The 15,973-nt window shown below is 40.4% G+C and overlaps 1 protein-coding gene across 1 annotated transcript in view; it reads left to right on the top strand.

Moving 5' to 3' along the window:
- Nucleotides 1–14,982, top strand: part of WDR44 (WD repeat domain 44) — an 84,365-nt gene extending 69,383 nt beyond the window's left edge. Inside the window, exons 13-20 of the mRNA XM_001374332.4 lie at nt 80–193; nt 4,754–4,876; nt 6,932–7,123; nt 7,222–7,323; nt 7,522–7,637; nt 9,001–9,128; nt 9,685–9,819; nt 13,913–14,982. Coding sequence (XP_001374369.1) covers nt 80–193; nt 4,754–4,876; nt 6,932–7,123; nt 7,222–7,323; nt 7,522–7,637; nt 9,001–9,128; nt 9,685–9,819; nt 13,913–14,007 — 1,005 coding nt within the window. The 3' untranslated portion in view covers nt 14,008–14,982. The remainder of the gene's footprint in view (nt 1–79; nt 194–4,753; nt 4,877–6,931; nt 7,124–7,221; nt 7,324–7,521; nt 7,638–9,000; nt 9,129–9,684; nt 9,820–13,912) is intronic.
- The last annotated feature ends 991 nt before the right edge of the window (nt 14,983–15,973 follow it).

Consider the following 15,973-nt stretch of genomic DNA (forward strand, 5'->3'; position numbering starts at 1 on the left):
AGATGGGTGAGGGCTTGGCATCTGTCTGTTTAATGTAAAAAGTTGTAAAATCCCTTTCTTGCTTTGTGTTCCTAAATAGGTATCCAGTGGTGCTGAGGAGGACACTGAAGATAAGAATGCTCCATTCCGGCAGCGGCCCTTTTGCAAATACAAAGGGCACACAGCAGACCTTCTAGATCTTTCCTGGTCTAAAGTAAGAAAAGCTGATTTTGACTATACAACATTGCTCCTGTCATTTGGATTTTCATTAGCCTGATTATTTAAAAGGACAAACTCTGTGTTTATTGGTTTGTGGATGTTTGTACTTTTACCATTTGTGGTTATCCTGTAAAGAAAACAAAAGGAAAAGCTTTAGACTCTTAAGTTACTTTGGTCTTCTTACAGATTGGCTTCTAGTTCTGCCTAAATAACTTTTTCCTTTTTTAGTGGAAAAAATGACTATAGTCTTAAGCAAAATGGATCTGGTTCCCACCATGCAAAGTTCAAGATAAATATCAAATTTCAAATTTAATCAAATTTCAAAAAATCAAATCTCAAAGCTCTGCTTTGGGGCTGATGTGCAAAGTGTCTGTCCAGGCTCAATGCTAATTCCATCCTTCAAAAGATAGAGGAACCAATGAGCGGAACCGGGCCCAAGAGTAGAGCTTGATATGCCCTCTCAGTTAGAGAGAAGTTTTTAAGGATATAGGGAGAGGATGGGCAGGATCTCATGGCTTAAAATGAATGCTTATATGGGAAGTCAGTCTGGGAAGGATGGGGAACTCTCAAGAATGAAATTCTAAAAATACAAAAGAGAAACAATTCCATTGAGGAGGAAAAAGATTGGAAGGGAGGGCTGTGGGGAATCAAGCAGTGGAGTCTAAGGAGATGAATACAAATGTACGGGGAACTCATTGACCGACTTAAATTGTGAGAGTAGAGAATGAGTACAAAAGTTTTTTACAGTCCCATAAGAACTGTGCCAGAAGTTCTAAAGCTCAGGGGGAACTGAGGCTGGTAAGGGAAGCTAAGGACAACAAAAAAGGATTTGAGGAAAGGAGGAACACTGCTTAGTGTGGGAAAGGAAGCAGAGCTGCTCAACTCTAACTTGGTTTCTTTTTTCTCTTCCATGAAGAATGAGCTTTACCCTAGAAAAGATAGAACAAAAGTGCTAATTAGACAGCTGATATACTCAAGAAAGTGAGGCAGTAGTAAGGAAAGGCTTAGCTGCCCTTGAGAAGTTCAAGGCACCAAGCCACCAATAGTGATACTGGAAAGATCATGGTGAATGGCATGGTAAATATCCTGATTTTCAAAAAAAGGGAAGACTTTGAACTCTGCAAACTTTAGGCGAGGGATCTTGACTTAGATATTTGGCAGAATTCTAGAACAGAAATGTAGAATTACAAAAGGAGTCATTAGTAAGCATCTGGAAAATGAAGCAATGATTCCACAGAGACATCGCCATGGCTTTCTCCTCATTTTCTTTTCCCATGGGCTTATTAGCCTCCCTAGGGTTATCAGAGGTCTAGATTATATAGATTGTGCAGAGCTTTTGATAATGTTTCTCATGTTGTTCATGTTAATAAGCTGGCGAGACATGGACTAGATGTTAGTGACTTGGTAAATCACTTACATTGATTGACTGTCTTTACTGACTTTGGTAAAGATATTGATGATGTGCTTATCTATCAACTGTATAGATGGCACAAAGCTTCACAGCTTAGTAAACACACTGCATGACAAGTTCCCAAGAGAGCTTATATAAGATTGAACATTGGGCTGAATCTAATTAGGTAAAATTCAATTCAATTCAGTTTGTATTCTTTAAAATTGACTTTATAGGCAGAAGCTAGGGAGGCTTAGCTAAATGCTGTGATTCTTCTGAAAAAGTCTTGGGTGGTTTTCTTGGCCTTGCCAGCTCATTGACTAACCTATTTGATGTGATCGCCTCATATGGAGTATTATGTTCACTTCTGGATGCCACATTTTAGGACAGTGTAGAGCCAAACATTGTCCAGAGAAGGGCAAACACAGTTGTGAAGAGCCTTTAAATGAAGGAAGGAAGGAAAAAGCATTTATTAAGTTCTTACTTTATGCCATAGCCCTGTAGCACAGGAAACGCAAACACAAAAGGAGCCCACTTTCTACTGGAGACAGACCCACTTAATACATACTAGATGATGAAGAGGAAGAAGAGGAGGAAGATTTTGATGGCCAAGGAAGGGAGTTGTAGTCTGGAGAGTCATTGATCCTAAGGCCAATTGATAGACACTCATTCCAGGAACAATGGTACTGTCAATATGGTTACTATGCCCAGGGCAAGTGGACAGGATAGGTGACAAAAGGTCTGAGCATGGAGTATTGGTGGTATATACAATCTGTTCTGGTTTAAAGCTGGCTAGAAAGAGTAGCCAAGGGGCATTTACCTTCACTCACCTATTAGAAAAGCTTGGTCCCAGAACAACTGTTCCATGAATGAATGGATTGATTCCCCTCAAGTCTGGGAGCATGGTTCTTGAAGTCGAGAGTGTGATATTTCAGGTTCCATCAGCATGGCACAAAGGCTGAAGGGACAGCTGAATGAGATAATACTATATGAAGACTGGTAGAATTAACTGGGGCTGTTGGAGGTGCTTCAGAGCAGGCTTGGAGGATGAACTGAGATATCCCCAGATATTTGAAGGGCTGTTCTATAGAAGAGTAATCTGGCTTACTATTCTCAGCCCCTGAGGAAAGAACAAAGAGCACTGGGTGGAGGTTATAGAAAGACCTATCCATAGGTATAACAGAACCAAAGGCGAGGGCTCCCCTTCACTGGAGGCCTTCAAGTCAAGGCTAGATGAGCCTTCGCCTAGTCTACTGAGAGGATTCTTTTCTAAAAAGCCTTACCTTCCATCTTGGAATCAATACTATGTATTGGTTCCAAGGGTGAAGAGCACCTTAGTGCTAGGCAATGGAGATGAAGTGACTTGCCCAGGGACACACAACTAAGAAGTATCTTGAGGCCAGATTTGAACCCAGGATCTCCTGTCTTTTGGCCTGGCCCTCTATCCACTAAACCAACCAGCTGTCCCAAAGAGGATTCTTATTCAGGTACAGGTACAGATTAGATTCAGGAGCGAGGGCAGTAAAGGGCCCTGCCGCCACATCGGGTTTTCCCTGGTTCTCAACACCTCTCATTCCAATGCACAAATAAGTGGATCAAATAAGAATAACTGTGATTTCAGTATTTCAAGGGTTATTTTGACTACTAATATTATGATTTAATGGAAGAATGCTCTGGGCTTGAGGCATGAAGAATGTGCCTGGCATTTGTTCACAGATTTCTTATCACCTTTCTGGTTTTGGGTTTCTTTCAAGTTGCGAAGTCTATTGAGAAATTAAAGAGTAAAAACTGACAGGTTCTTAATTGAGAAATTTCAGCTGAGGTAGCAAATCCTGGCATGGATGGTTAAAGTGTCTGGCTATTTTCTAGCTCATTGTCCACATACTTTATGACTAAGACCCATGCTGGTGGGTCCTGTGACAAGCTGGCGCCATCTTCCCAGGTAATTCCTACCCATCACTTCTCCTAGACTTGTTTTTTGCTTGGGAGGTGTATACATCTTTCCTCCCTTCCTAGCCTTCAGATTTAGAAACAGGTGATGTCTCCTAATCGTAGCATCATTTTTTGTCAGTAAATTTCCAGGAGTGCCACAGAATGGAAAGGGTTGAAAATTCTGTAGTGCTAGTCTGTTATTTTTGTTTGCTTATTCCACACACATTTTTAAATGCCACTTCTCTATCAGTCGACCATTACATCAATACTCTGCTAGGCTTTTCTGAAAATGTTTACTAAATTAGAAAAATGAGGTTTGGAATTTGATAATAGATTCAAGCAAGATCATAAGATGATTGCTGTTCTACTAAATCCACATGGATTAATGACCTGTTTGTCAGTAGGCATTCATTATATTTATAAGAATCCATATTCATTACCTTTGAGGGGCAGCACGGCACAGTGAATGGAGGCTGGCTGGCCTTGGAGTCATAAGTCCTAGCCTCAAGTCCCACCTACCCATCCTGGCTGTGTGGTCCTGGGCAAGTCACTTTACCTACCTCTCACCAGGGGCCCTAAGCCCCTGGCAACTCTTCAAGACAGGCAGAGGTTCTGACCTGCATTGATGGTGCAAGTTTCCTCACTGGGATTTTCCTCTACCACAATATGGTCCAGGTCAAAAAGTCCTCTCGTTACTCAGAGAGTCTTTTAGTGACCACTTAGTTGATGGGTCAAATTAGAGGAAAAATTCATAACTCTTGATTTTTTTGAAAAACCACTCTTTAGGGGGTAGCTCCGTGGATTGAGAGTCAGGCCTAGAGATAAGAGGTCCTAGGTTCAAATATGACCTCAGCCACTTCCCAGCTGGGTGACCCTGGGCAAGTCACTTGACCCCCATTGCCTAGCCCTTACCACCCCTCTTCTGCCTTGGAGCCAATACACAGTATTGACTCCAAGACAGAAGGTAAGGGTTTAAAAAAAAGAAAAAGAAAAGTCACTTTTTAGTCTAAGAAAAATAGAAGGTACAAGGAAGCTAGAAGCCTTGCTTCTGTTTTTAGGCAGATGCTCACATACTCTGTCCTGATAACCCCAGAGTATGTGCCAGAAGAACTCTGCCCTCATTTTACTTTCTATACACCCATAATCCTTTGCTGATAGCACCTCAAAGTGCCTTTTGTTAGGTGCATAATTGATCATCAGAGCATTGAATCAACTACTGGGTTCTCTCCACAGAACTATTTCTTGCTTTCTTCTTCCATGGATAAAACCGTCAGGTTATGGCACATTTCCAGAAGAGAATGCCTCTGCTGTTTTCAACATATAGATTTTGTCACTGCTATTGCATTCCATCCAAGAGTAAGTGTGGGTTTATCTTATTCTCTGCTCTGGAAAGAAGGAACAGAATTGTCAAAGGCACTAACATGGAAAAAGGACTTCTTAAATGAAAAGCAACTTAATTCAGTGCAGAATGGGGATGGACAAGGGTCTGCCTTCTCTTAAGGTTGGAAATATAAGGGTTTTTCTCTGCTTTATTTGCTTTTTTTAAGCACAGTTAACCTAAAAGAAGTCCAAAAATATAACACAACAAAATACTTTACCCTTCTGTTATGACAAAGTTACAGGAGAAAGATGGCACCAAGTATGATGGCAGGGGAGGAGGATGAAGGGGAGAGAGAAAAACAGGGCCTTCCCACAGAAAATATCAGCATTTCTACATACTACCAACAAAATCTAGCAGGAGAAGATTGTAAGAGACATTCTATTTTAAATCACTGCAAACAATAGGAAATACTTGGGAGTCTACCTGTCAAGACAAACCCAAGGATTATATGAATACAGTTACAAAACACTCTCCACACAGATACAGATCTAAACAATTGGAAAAGTCATAATTGATCATGGGTAGGCTGAGACAATATAACAAAAATGGCAATTCTACTTGAGTTAATTTGTGTATTTTAGTACCACACCAATCAACACAAAAATTATGTTATAGAGCTAGAAAAACTAATAACAAAATTCATCTGGAAGAACAAAAGGTCAAGAATATCAGGAGAATCGATGAAAAAAAAAGTTGGCCTAACAGGACCTTATCTTTAAACTCTATTACAAAGTGGTAATGATGAAAAACATCTGGTACTAGCTAAGAAATAAAGTGATTGGTCAGTAGAATAGATTAGATGCATAATACATCATAAATGACCACAGTAATCTAGTGTTTGATAAACCTAAAGAGCCAAGATTTTAGGGTAAAAACTCAATACTTGACAAAAATTGCTGGAAAAATTAGAAAGCAGTTGTGAAGAAATGAGGCATAGACCAACATTTTACACCGTATGCCAAGATAAGGTCCAAAAGAATAAATGATGTAGACACAAAGGGAGATATAAATAAATTAAGTAAACTGAGAAAAAAATTACAGCAAGTTTCTAAGATAAAGACATCATTTGTCAAATATTTGGGAACTGAATCAAATATATAAAAATAAGACTTATTCAGGAAATATGGGTCAAGTGGGACAAGTTGGGTTCTAGTTGACATTTTCTTAAGTTATGGTGTCCATTAAAGTGAACCAGATACCTACAAGAATTGTCAGAGCTAGCTAAGAGAATTTACAATAATCTATTTTTCAAGATAGAGAATCTCAAGACTATGGTAGGCAAGTTTTGTAGAATAGAACTTGGTCTGTAGTCTAAAGAACATTGGAATTGAAATCCAAAGGCCTGCATTCAAACCATCTTTACTGTAAATTGACATAGTTGGACCTGATCCATCAAGTCCCTTCTATTTTTGACCTGATGATTAATAAAAATGAGCTTCCCTCTTTGAGATGAGTTTTATGAGTAAGTAAGTCTTTAACAAAGTGTATGTACAATAAAATGTCTGATTCTCTTTTTGTTGGTCCAGTTGTTTAAGCTTTATTTTTTTCTCTACCAAAGATTATCATAGGATCATAGATTTAGAGCCAGAAGAGATTTTTAAAAATCATTAAATCCAACCATCTTCATTTTCATTATTTTTTAATAAACTCATCTGCCTTCTCTCCCTCCCACCTCCCTCAACCCCAATTTTGAAAGCACAAAAAATAAACTCCTTGTTATAAGCATGTGTAATCATACAAAACATATTCACCCATTACTATGGCCAAAGAAAAATATGTCTCCATCTGTATGGTGAGTCCATCACCTCTCTGGCCAGAAGTGGGCAGCCTGTGTCATAATGACACCTGGGGAAAACTAAGACTCAGAGAAGCTAGATCACTTGCCTATAGTGAGATACCTGAAGTATTACTTTGAAACTCAGATCCTTTTCTGACTCTTTCCTTTGCCCTACACTACTTCTCACTCATTTAGAGAGAATATTTGCCCAAGTTGGGAACTTGCTGAAGAAAAAAGTTTGCTTCTTCTTTAGGATGACCGTTATTTTCTAAGCGGATCCTTGGATGGAAAACTCCGACTGTGGAACATTCCTGACAAAAAAGTGGCATTGTGGAATGAAGTAGATGGTCAAACCAAGCTGATCACGGCTGCCAATTTCTGTCAGAATGGCAAATATGCTGTCATTGGCACATACGATGGCCGTTGTATCTTCTATGACACTGAGGTCAGTGCTTGCTGGTATGTTGTGGGGAATTAAAATATTCGGCCTTTTATGTTAAAAGTTGGTTGAAATTAACTGAGACACTCAAAATCTCTCTTTAGCATTTGAAATATCATACCCAAATACATGTACGATCTACCAGAGGACGCAACAGAGTTGGAAGAAAAATTACTGGCATTGAACCTTTACCTGGAGAAAATAAGGTATTGTATTCTTGTGTTCTGAATGTGTGCTCACAATCTTGGCCATTCCATCAAAGGCTTTAGTAGAAAGTCTCTTCCTTTTCTTCTTTTGAAGAATGGGATGCAGGCATTCAGTTGGGCTTCTATTCTTTGGTTATCATCCCCCCTGCCCCCCAGTTAATATTTTAATCTTAACTTTTCCTTTTGATATGTTTTTAGATACTGGTGACCTCAAATGACTCCCGAATCAGACTATATGACCTTAGAGATTTGTCATTGTCTATGAAATACAAAGGCTATGTCAACAGCAGCAGCCAGATCAAAGCAAGTTTCAGGTAAACTGGTGATGGGAAATACCCAGAAGGGGCCGGATCATCCCCTCTCTCTTAGACATAAGGTATTTTTTGATGTTTCTAAATATTTTCACATCATTGACCTCATTCTAGCCTCCCCAAATCCAATGGTAGGTAGGCAAAGAACTATCCCCATTTTTACAGAGAGAGCAAACAGGTCCAGAAAAGGTTGGCTTCACCCTAGATTATACTGATTGCTCCTGAAAGATTTGAGGACCCAATCCAAGTTCTTTCCTACAAGCTCAGGCTCTTCATTTGACGTGTGTACATGAAGCCTATTGGTGAGAAAAGGCCTCCAGACTTGAAAGCAGATGGCCCCCAGGAATGTACCTTTTAGTTTTGCACAACTTTTCTGCACAGCTTCAGGCCAGTAATTGGGCCTGTGGGCACCAACCTGCCCATGCTTTGGCTGTGGATTAGATGAGCTGATAGACAGAGGGGACTTCCTCTCAATGGAGGCCTTGGTTGCTTTGCATCTTGAAACACTTCAGCTGTAGGACTGAGTATATGACGCACTCAGGTTCAGGTTCCTCCTCTATAAGAGGAAGATGATGTGCACCTACAGAGTACCTGCTTCCCTGGGTGATGCTTATTCAGTCTTTTACAAACCTTGACGCATTATAGAAATGATGTTTCTTAATCTGAAAAACCTAAGCCTGAAAGTGACATCAGACCTTGTTAACAACATAACCCCAGGTATAATGTGTCTGTTGGAGTTCACTCTTCAGACAAGGTAGGCCAAGGGAGAGGCAATATGGCATAGGAGCTAGCTCCCTGGAATTGTAGTCAGGATGACCGAAGTTCACATATGCCTTAAATACCTACTAGCAATGTGACCCTGGGCAAGTCATTTGTCCTCTCTATGCCTCAGTTTCCTCATCTGCAAAATGGGGGAGATGGGTTAGACTCGGTGACCTAGAACTCCCTTCAGCCTTAAATCTATAAAATTCTGTAAAGATGGAGGACCTGTATTCAAGTCTTATATACTAGCTATGGCCCTATAAATATATACTAGCTGAGTGACCATGGACAAGTCATTTAGAATCTTTCAGAGTGTGTGATAACTCTTGAAGACTATAAATGAGAAAAATTGTCACTCCCTACATGGTGAAGGGAGTTTCCTTACCAAGAGTTATCTATTTGGATGAAATCTGAACTCTGGGCCTGTTTATAGTAAAGGTGGTTTCTCTGAAAATAAAGGCACTTCCTCATAACATCTGGCCAAAGGAAAACTTCAAAACCAGACTGGATGTCCCCAAAGTCAAGCAGCCATTGGGGACAGCCTGTATTTCTTCCTTTTCAAGTTCTATTGCTAGATACTAAATATTTGTTTGTTTTTATTTAGCCATGATTTTACATACCTTGTTAGTGGCTCAGAAGATAAATATGTTTATATTTGGAGTACATACCATGATCTAAGCAAGTTTACTTCAGTCAGAAGAGATCGCAATGACTTTTGGGAAGGAATTAAAGGTAAAATCCTGCTTCTTTATTTTCTAAGAGATCTCTAAGCTGAATGCTAGTAGGTCTTAGTTTTGAGTTCACCTAATATTATTTCAGATGATAAATCAATGTACTTAGACTTTGTTGTATCCATCTCGATTTGAAATATCAAAGTGAACCAGGCCTAGAAACAGGAGGTCCCAAGTTCAAATTTGGCCTCAGGCACTTCCTAGCTATGTGACCTTGGGCAAATCACTTAACCCTCATTGCCTATCCCTTACCGCTATTCTGCCTTGGAACCCATAGACTGTATTGATTCTAAGATAGAATGCAAGAGTTTAAAAAAAGGAAATCTTAAAGTGGAAAGACAAAAGAAAAAAACTTTGGTTGAGTTCTTTAAAATTTGAGAGCATTAGAATATCAGCAATTTTTCAGGAGTTACTTTTGAGAATTTTTATGGCATACTTTTTAGAATTCGTCCTGATGCTAATTTCGAAGGATATTTTAGCAGAAATGTTGTATACTCTACAAAAACCATAACATCTGTTGTTTCAAGGTGTTCCTGAAATGCATTTCTTTCCTCTAGCACACAATGCTGTTGTTACATCAGCAATCTTTGCTCCAAACCCAAGTTTGATGTTATCTTTGGAAGGGACATCTGAGAAGGCTGAAGCTACTGAGAAAGATAGTGATTCTCAAGTATCAGACACCATACCTTCCGGTAGGTGCTTCTATTGAATTTGTCCTGAGAAGTTAGTTTCCCTCAGTATTTAATCCCCCCATCTAGCTAAGGCTAAACCAGAGTAGAGCTGGACGGCGATAAAGAATATGTCCTCTGCTTGTTGAATTTTTTTCCATATTCTGAAAGGTTTGCTATGAATTTACCAAGCCTTAAATATTTCCTTAATGTGTCGCCACCCTCTCAGATTTACATTTCTCAGAAATCCACTTTTAATTCAATTCAAGAAGCACCATTTAAGCACTCAGTCTTTGCCAGACCCTGTGCCAGGTGCTCAGGGTCCAAAGACAAAAAGAAAGCAGAGTCGATCTTGAAGGACTTTCTTCTCCTTAGGAGAAAGAATAGGTACATAGATTGTCAAAGTCAAAACAATAATAATACATGTAATACAATGCTAATGTAGGATTTAAATTAATATCCAATACTCCAAGAATTATATTTCATAATGTTTATTAATAATCACTTGAAGTAGAAAAAATAAAAGGGAAATAGAAGTAAAAAAACCCAATTATCTAGCAAAATAAAAATTACATGGGAGGGGCAGCTGGATGGCTCAGTGGATAGAGAGCCAAGCCTAGAGACAGGAGGTCCTAGGTTCAAATCTGGCCTCAGACACTTCCCAGCTGAGTTACCCTGGGCAAGTCACTTCACCCCCATTGCCTAGCCCTTACCACTCTTCTGCCTTGGAGCCAATACACAGTATTGACTCCAAGACGGAAGGTGAAGGTTTAAAAAAGAACCCACGTGGATAAGTTCTCCTGGCAATCACCTCATGCCACCTCCACCAAACAGCTCAGATCAAGAGACTGCAAGAGGAAGGGCTACACAAAATTTATAACCTCCCTACATCAGCACATAACGTGAGAAAGAGAGTAGAGTGCTGGGAATATTAGTTTTTAGGGTAACAAATTCTAACTACACACGAGTCTAGTACAGATCAAATACAAAATAATCTTGAAAGGCAGTGGGGAAAACACTAAAAACTGAGCTATCAGGAGGGTCTCTTGTTAGGAGGTCCATTCTTGAGCATGGCTAAGAAGGGAGCATCTAAAGAATGAGGGCTAACCTTGGCAAAGGCCCAGAAGCTGTAGATGCCAGTTTGGCTTGAATCTAAAACCTGGAATATGTAAGGGAGAGCTAGATTAGGGAAAGTTTTGAATTTCAAACAGAGAGCCTGTCCTTTGTCCTGCAGCCCATAGGGAACTAGTGGAGCTGCTTGAGCAGGAGAGTAACATTCTCAGTCTGTGCTTTAGGAAGATCCATTGGGCAGCTCCAAGTGGAATGGTTTGGAAAGGGGATGAGACTAGAGATAGGAAGACCCCGAATTAGGGTATTGGTGTAGTCCAGGCTAAAACGATTGGGAACCCAAGGGGCAACTGAGTGAAAAGAAAGGGATTATTTTTCAATGATGCTTTGAAGATTTCATTGACTTGGCAAGTGATTGGATATGGGTTAGTGAGTGGGTAGCATCCTGGGTGACTCAGTCAGCAAACATGGCTGATTGAAAAGGATTGTGGTACCCTTCACCCAAATTGGCTAGTTTGAAAGAACAGTGGATTTGAAAGGGACGATTTTTCTTTTTCAACATGTTGAGGTAGAATTGCCCATGGGATTGGTGGGAAGGGAGTATAGAGAGGAGGGCCCAAGACAGAATCCTGAAGTATATCCCTACATCGAGGGTGGTGGTTAGAGCACATAGGACAGCTCAACCAAGGAGACTGACAAGCAGTAACCAGACAGGTAAGAACAGAAACAGGAGAGAGCAGTGTCCAAAAAAGACAAGAGAAAGGCTGAGAGGAGAATGGGAAGGCAGGTGGTCAGCAGGGTTAGTCTAGGGGGAGGACTGAGTATAAAGACTGCTCCATTTGGTAATTCGGAGATTATCAGGGACTTGGGGGGCACAGTTTAGGTGAATGGCCGAGTTGGAAGCCAGACTACAAGGAGTTAAGAGGGGTGTGTGAGTGAAGACTGGGAGCTCAGATAGCTTCTTCTAGGAGCTGAGCTGCAAAAAGGAGATGTCTCAAGGGTAGCATCTAGTGAAGGTTCTTTTCTTTCAGAGAGAGAAAGAAGACTTGGGCCTTTGTCTCTCACCTCCATGGTTTTGCATAAGCTGTGCCCCATGCCTAAAATATACTTCCACCTATCTCTTTCTCTTAGAATTCTAGGCTCAGTTCAGCTACTTATTCCACCTGAAGTCTTGCCTACTCTCTACTCCTAGTTGATAGTGTTTTTTCTCTCAGGTAGCCTGGTATTTATTTACTTACTGTATTTTCCTCTCTTCCTACTAAAATTTGAACTTCTCGAGGACCGGGACAGTTTCATTTTCAAAATCTTTGTATTCATTTCCAGGACTCCTTCTCATTTTTATATATCTCAAACCTTGGGTAGTCAGACTAGTGTAGAAGCATGTGCACTTACTTATCCTTGCTCAGAATCCAGTTTGTTGCCTACCTTCCTAATCAAAGGAAATGCTATATTTTAAGTTAGAGTTTAGTGAAAATAAATACATAATTTCTTTTCCCATCTATGTTCATAGACTGACCCAAAATCTTTCCTTGAACCTGAGGTTATGAGGCCCTGGTCCTCACTCCACATTCGGTGCTTCCCAAAATACTAGGAATGTTCTGGTCTCTTTAAAAGAGGCTGAACTTTTCTAAGATTGCTGGGGTTTTTTATTTTGGTCCTTGGCAGCCAACTAGAGGCAATTGACTGATCCCCAAGGTTTGATAGCATGAAAGGTTCCATCTGATTTCCTTCTTTCCTTTCTACTCCTGGCAGCCCACATTCTAAAAGGAAAAGTGAAACTTCAGTGTGGCTTTAGTTCATCGGATCCTTGCTCTTCCCTTTTCCCTCTTCCCCCTTTCATATCTCCCAAAGACCTTTGCTGCCATTGCCCTTCATTCCAGAGATCCATGGCCAAAAGAAAGGGAAAGGATATTTTCAGATGGCTTAGGTCTTGTCTGTGATAGAGCTGACCAAAATGGGCTCACTTGTGTCCTGTTCAATCCACTGGAATAAGCCCGCTTCTTCATGAAGGATTGATTGATCTCCCTCCATGAATTGTAAGCATTCTTGAGTCTGTGATCCAGTGTGATTAGACCAGGCAAACGGATGTGTGAGCAGATATGTTGCCTGGCTTTATTGCAGTCACTTCACTGTCCCTCATAGTGGCCTGCACTGGATCTTCCCTCCACTTTCAGTATAGACAAGTAAACCCCAGAAGCTAGAGTTAAATTTGGCTGTGACACCCAACCGTGCCACCCCAGTGCCTCTCAGGCTGAGAAGCCCTCCAGCTTCCTGCCATTTTCTGAAACACTGAACTGTGGTTGGCTGTAGCAAACATTACTCTAAGGGAAGTAGTGGAGATGGGGACACATGCACAGAGGGAGACAGACAGACAGACAGACAGACATACAGACATATACATACACACATACAGAAAGAGTTCTAGATTGCATGTATGAATAGCCTAGATTTTCTGCGGCAGTCCTAATTTCAAGAAAAGCAAGTACCCTTTCAAACAAGTCTCTGCAGAAGGCCAATCACCTTTGTCCAATTCTGGGCTCTAAATTTTGGGTCAGAAACTCTGATTACTGTGGCAAGATCTAACTTGTCTTAGCAATTTTTTGAAAACTGACTAAAATAAAGCCCAAGAAAGGTGATCCCAGCCTGAATAGGCTTTTAAGGGATTTTTAGCTTGGGGTCCATGGGTAGACTTCAGAGGATCTGCTACCTTGTTCCTTTTTTGTTTCAGTAACTATTTCACTAGCTTTGGTTTTCTTTGTAGACCTTTATATTTTAGGCATTCTCAAAACATTCTGAGAAAAGGGGTTCATAGACTTCCTTTGACTATGGTCTCAGGGGTCCAGGACACCAGAAAAGGTCAAGAAAGGCTTGGGGTAAAATGAGAGACATACAGAGCAGAGGATCCCCCCCAGAAGAGGTGGAAGGAGGCATGGCATGTGCCAGGCCACAAGGGGAAGGGAAGAGAAGCACCTCACAAGACTTCAGGTTTTCCATTTCTTCATTCACTAACATTTCCATTCACTGACACTTTTTCTTTTATACCTTTCAGGTGCTCTGAAGACAGACCACACTGAAGTTCTCCTGTCTGCTGATTTCACTGGAGCAATCAAAGTGTTTATTAACAAAAAGAAATATGTAGTTTGACTTGTGAGAAAGCAATTAAAAATAAACAGAGATGAGTGAGTTTCTGTAGGCGTCTTAAGTTAAAACCATTGGATTAGTGTTGCAGGCTAACATTGTTTTTAAGCTGCTCAGATATCATATATTTTGGGAGGCATCGTCAATGAGCTAGTGACCGGACCCCATAGAACAGAAAGGGCACGTGTATACCTGCAAGAAAGAGAATTGCCTAATGATAGGCCTGACATTTTTAAAATGGTTGTGGTATTGCTCTATAGTTGTCAACATGCAAAGGTTTCCGCATGAAATATATTCATCTCTGAATCTCCTGTGTGTGCCTTTTTTTGGTTACATGCCCTGAATTTAATAGCTCAATTCTTCTGAGGCTCTTTTTGCCATTCAAAGAAAGGAAAATGGTTTTGGTTTAGAGTTCCAAAAAAACTTCTCTTTTGCACAGAATTCTTTTTTTTTCCTTAAAGGTGGTACCTTTGGACTCTGGGAGTGACACGGACAAGGTGATGCAGGTTTCCAGTAGGTCAACAACTATGTGTAAATGTTTTTATAAATTTCTCAATTTGAGGATAAATTGTTTTGTGGCCCAATTTCTTGTGGATTTTAGGAGTTTCTTTGTACGTGTATATAGAAATAGCATTTTTTTGCACACTGGAGCACAATATTTCTATGTAAAGAACTCTTTTCATTCCTTATTTCGTGGTCACTAGGCTCTATGAGAGCTCACTTTAAAAAAAAATTAAGCTGCACTCATTAGAAATTCTTTTCTACAGCAATGTAAAAATGAACTGTTTACATTTTTTAAGGCTTTGGAGCTTTCCAAAATGAAGCTGTTTTTAGTTTTGGTTGCTGAATTTGAAAGACTTTGTAAATATTGCTCTACTGTACCAATGAAATAACATCGGGGCAGCTGAACCCCAAGCATGTTGTTGATGGTTAGCTGATGTCTCAAAAAGTAAAACTGTATCATTAAAAGTTGGTCCCCAACATTTGGTAAATGTCATTTTGTTTTCAAATGACTCATGTTTCTCATAGCAGGCCTAACAGAAAGAGCACTGACCTTAGGACTGTAACCCCTGGCTTTTACAACCAAATTTGTTCCTGAGCTAACTTGATGACCAGAGGCAAGGCCCTTGCCTACTCGGTTCCAGTTTTTCTTTATATGAAAATCAGAGGAATGGACTAGGTCATCTTGAAGGCCCCCTCTCTCTGTATAGTTCTGACTATTGCTTTAATCCATAGTCGAATTTGTTGTGGAAAGTAGAGGATCAGAATACATAGAACTGGACACTGGGACGTTATTATACAGGAAGGGTACATAGTTGAAATGACTACTTGATACAAGACATTCATATAGTTATTGTTTGTTTTTTCTTGGCAAAGATACTGGAGTGGTTTGCCATTTCCTTCTCCAGCTCATTTGAAAGATGAGAAACTGAGGCCAGCAGGGCTTAAGAAACTTGCCCAGGGTCACACAGCTGCTAGTAAGTATCTGAACTCAAGTCTTCCTCACTCCATCCATTACAGTGCCACCTAGCTGCCACATCTGCCTTCAGTCTATAAAGTCAGAGAGGCCTCAGGAGCAATAGATGACTCAGTGAATAAGCCTTGCTGTACAATGGAGTGTTATGAATTGGCAGATTTTCCCTCTGATATTTAATGCAGAGCTTAACCGTGCTCACCTCTTTCTGTCAACTGTGGCAGGCTCAGGTTTTATAGCTATGTGGTGGGCCTACTGACCATCTAAATTGGTGCTGCTACCCCCCGACCCTAACCCTACCCCTGGGCTCATCTGACTGGTACTCTAGCTTTTAGCCAGCTTCTTCTTTCTTCATTTCTTTGACTTTGGGGATAGTTTGGCCTTCGCAGCCTTTGGCTTGTGACTTTTGGGTAGTTGCTCTGCTGGTTGCCTAGGAACTCAAGGGTTTCTGTTGTAAATATTTCCTGAAAGACTTTGTGGTTAATTTGAAAGAAAAGA

This window comes from Monodelphis domestica, chromosome X, assembly GCF_027887165.1.
Source record: "Monodelphis domestica isolate mMonDom1 chromosome X, mMonDom1.pri, whole genome shotgun sequence".
Taxonomy (NCBI): domain Eukaryota; kingdom Metazoa; phylum Chordata; class Mammalia; order Didelphimorphia; family Didelphidae; genus Monodelphis; species Monodelphis domestica.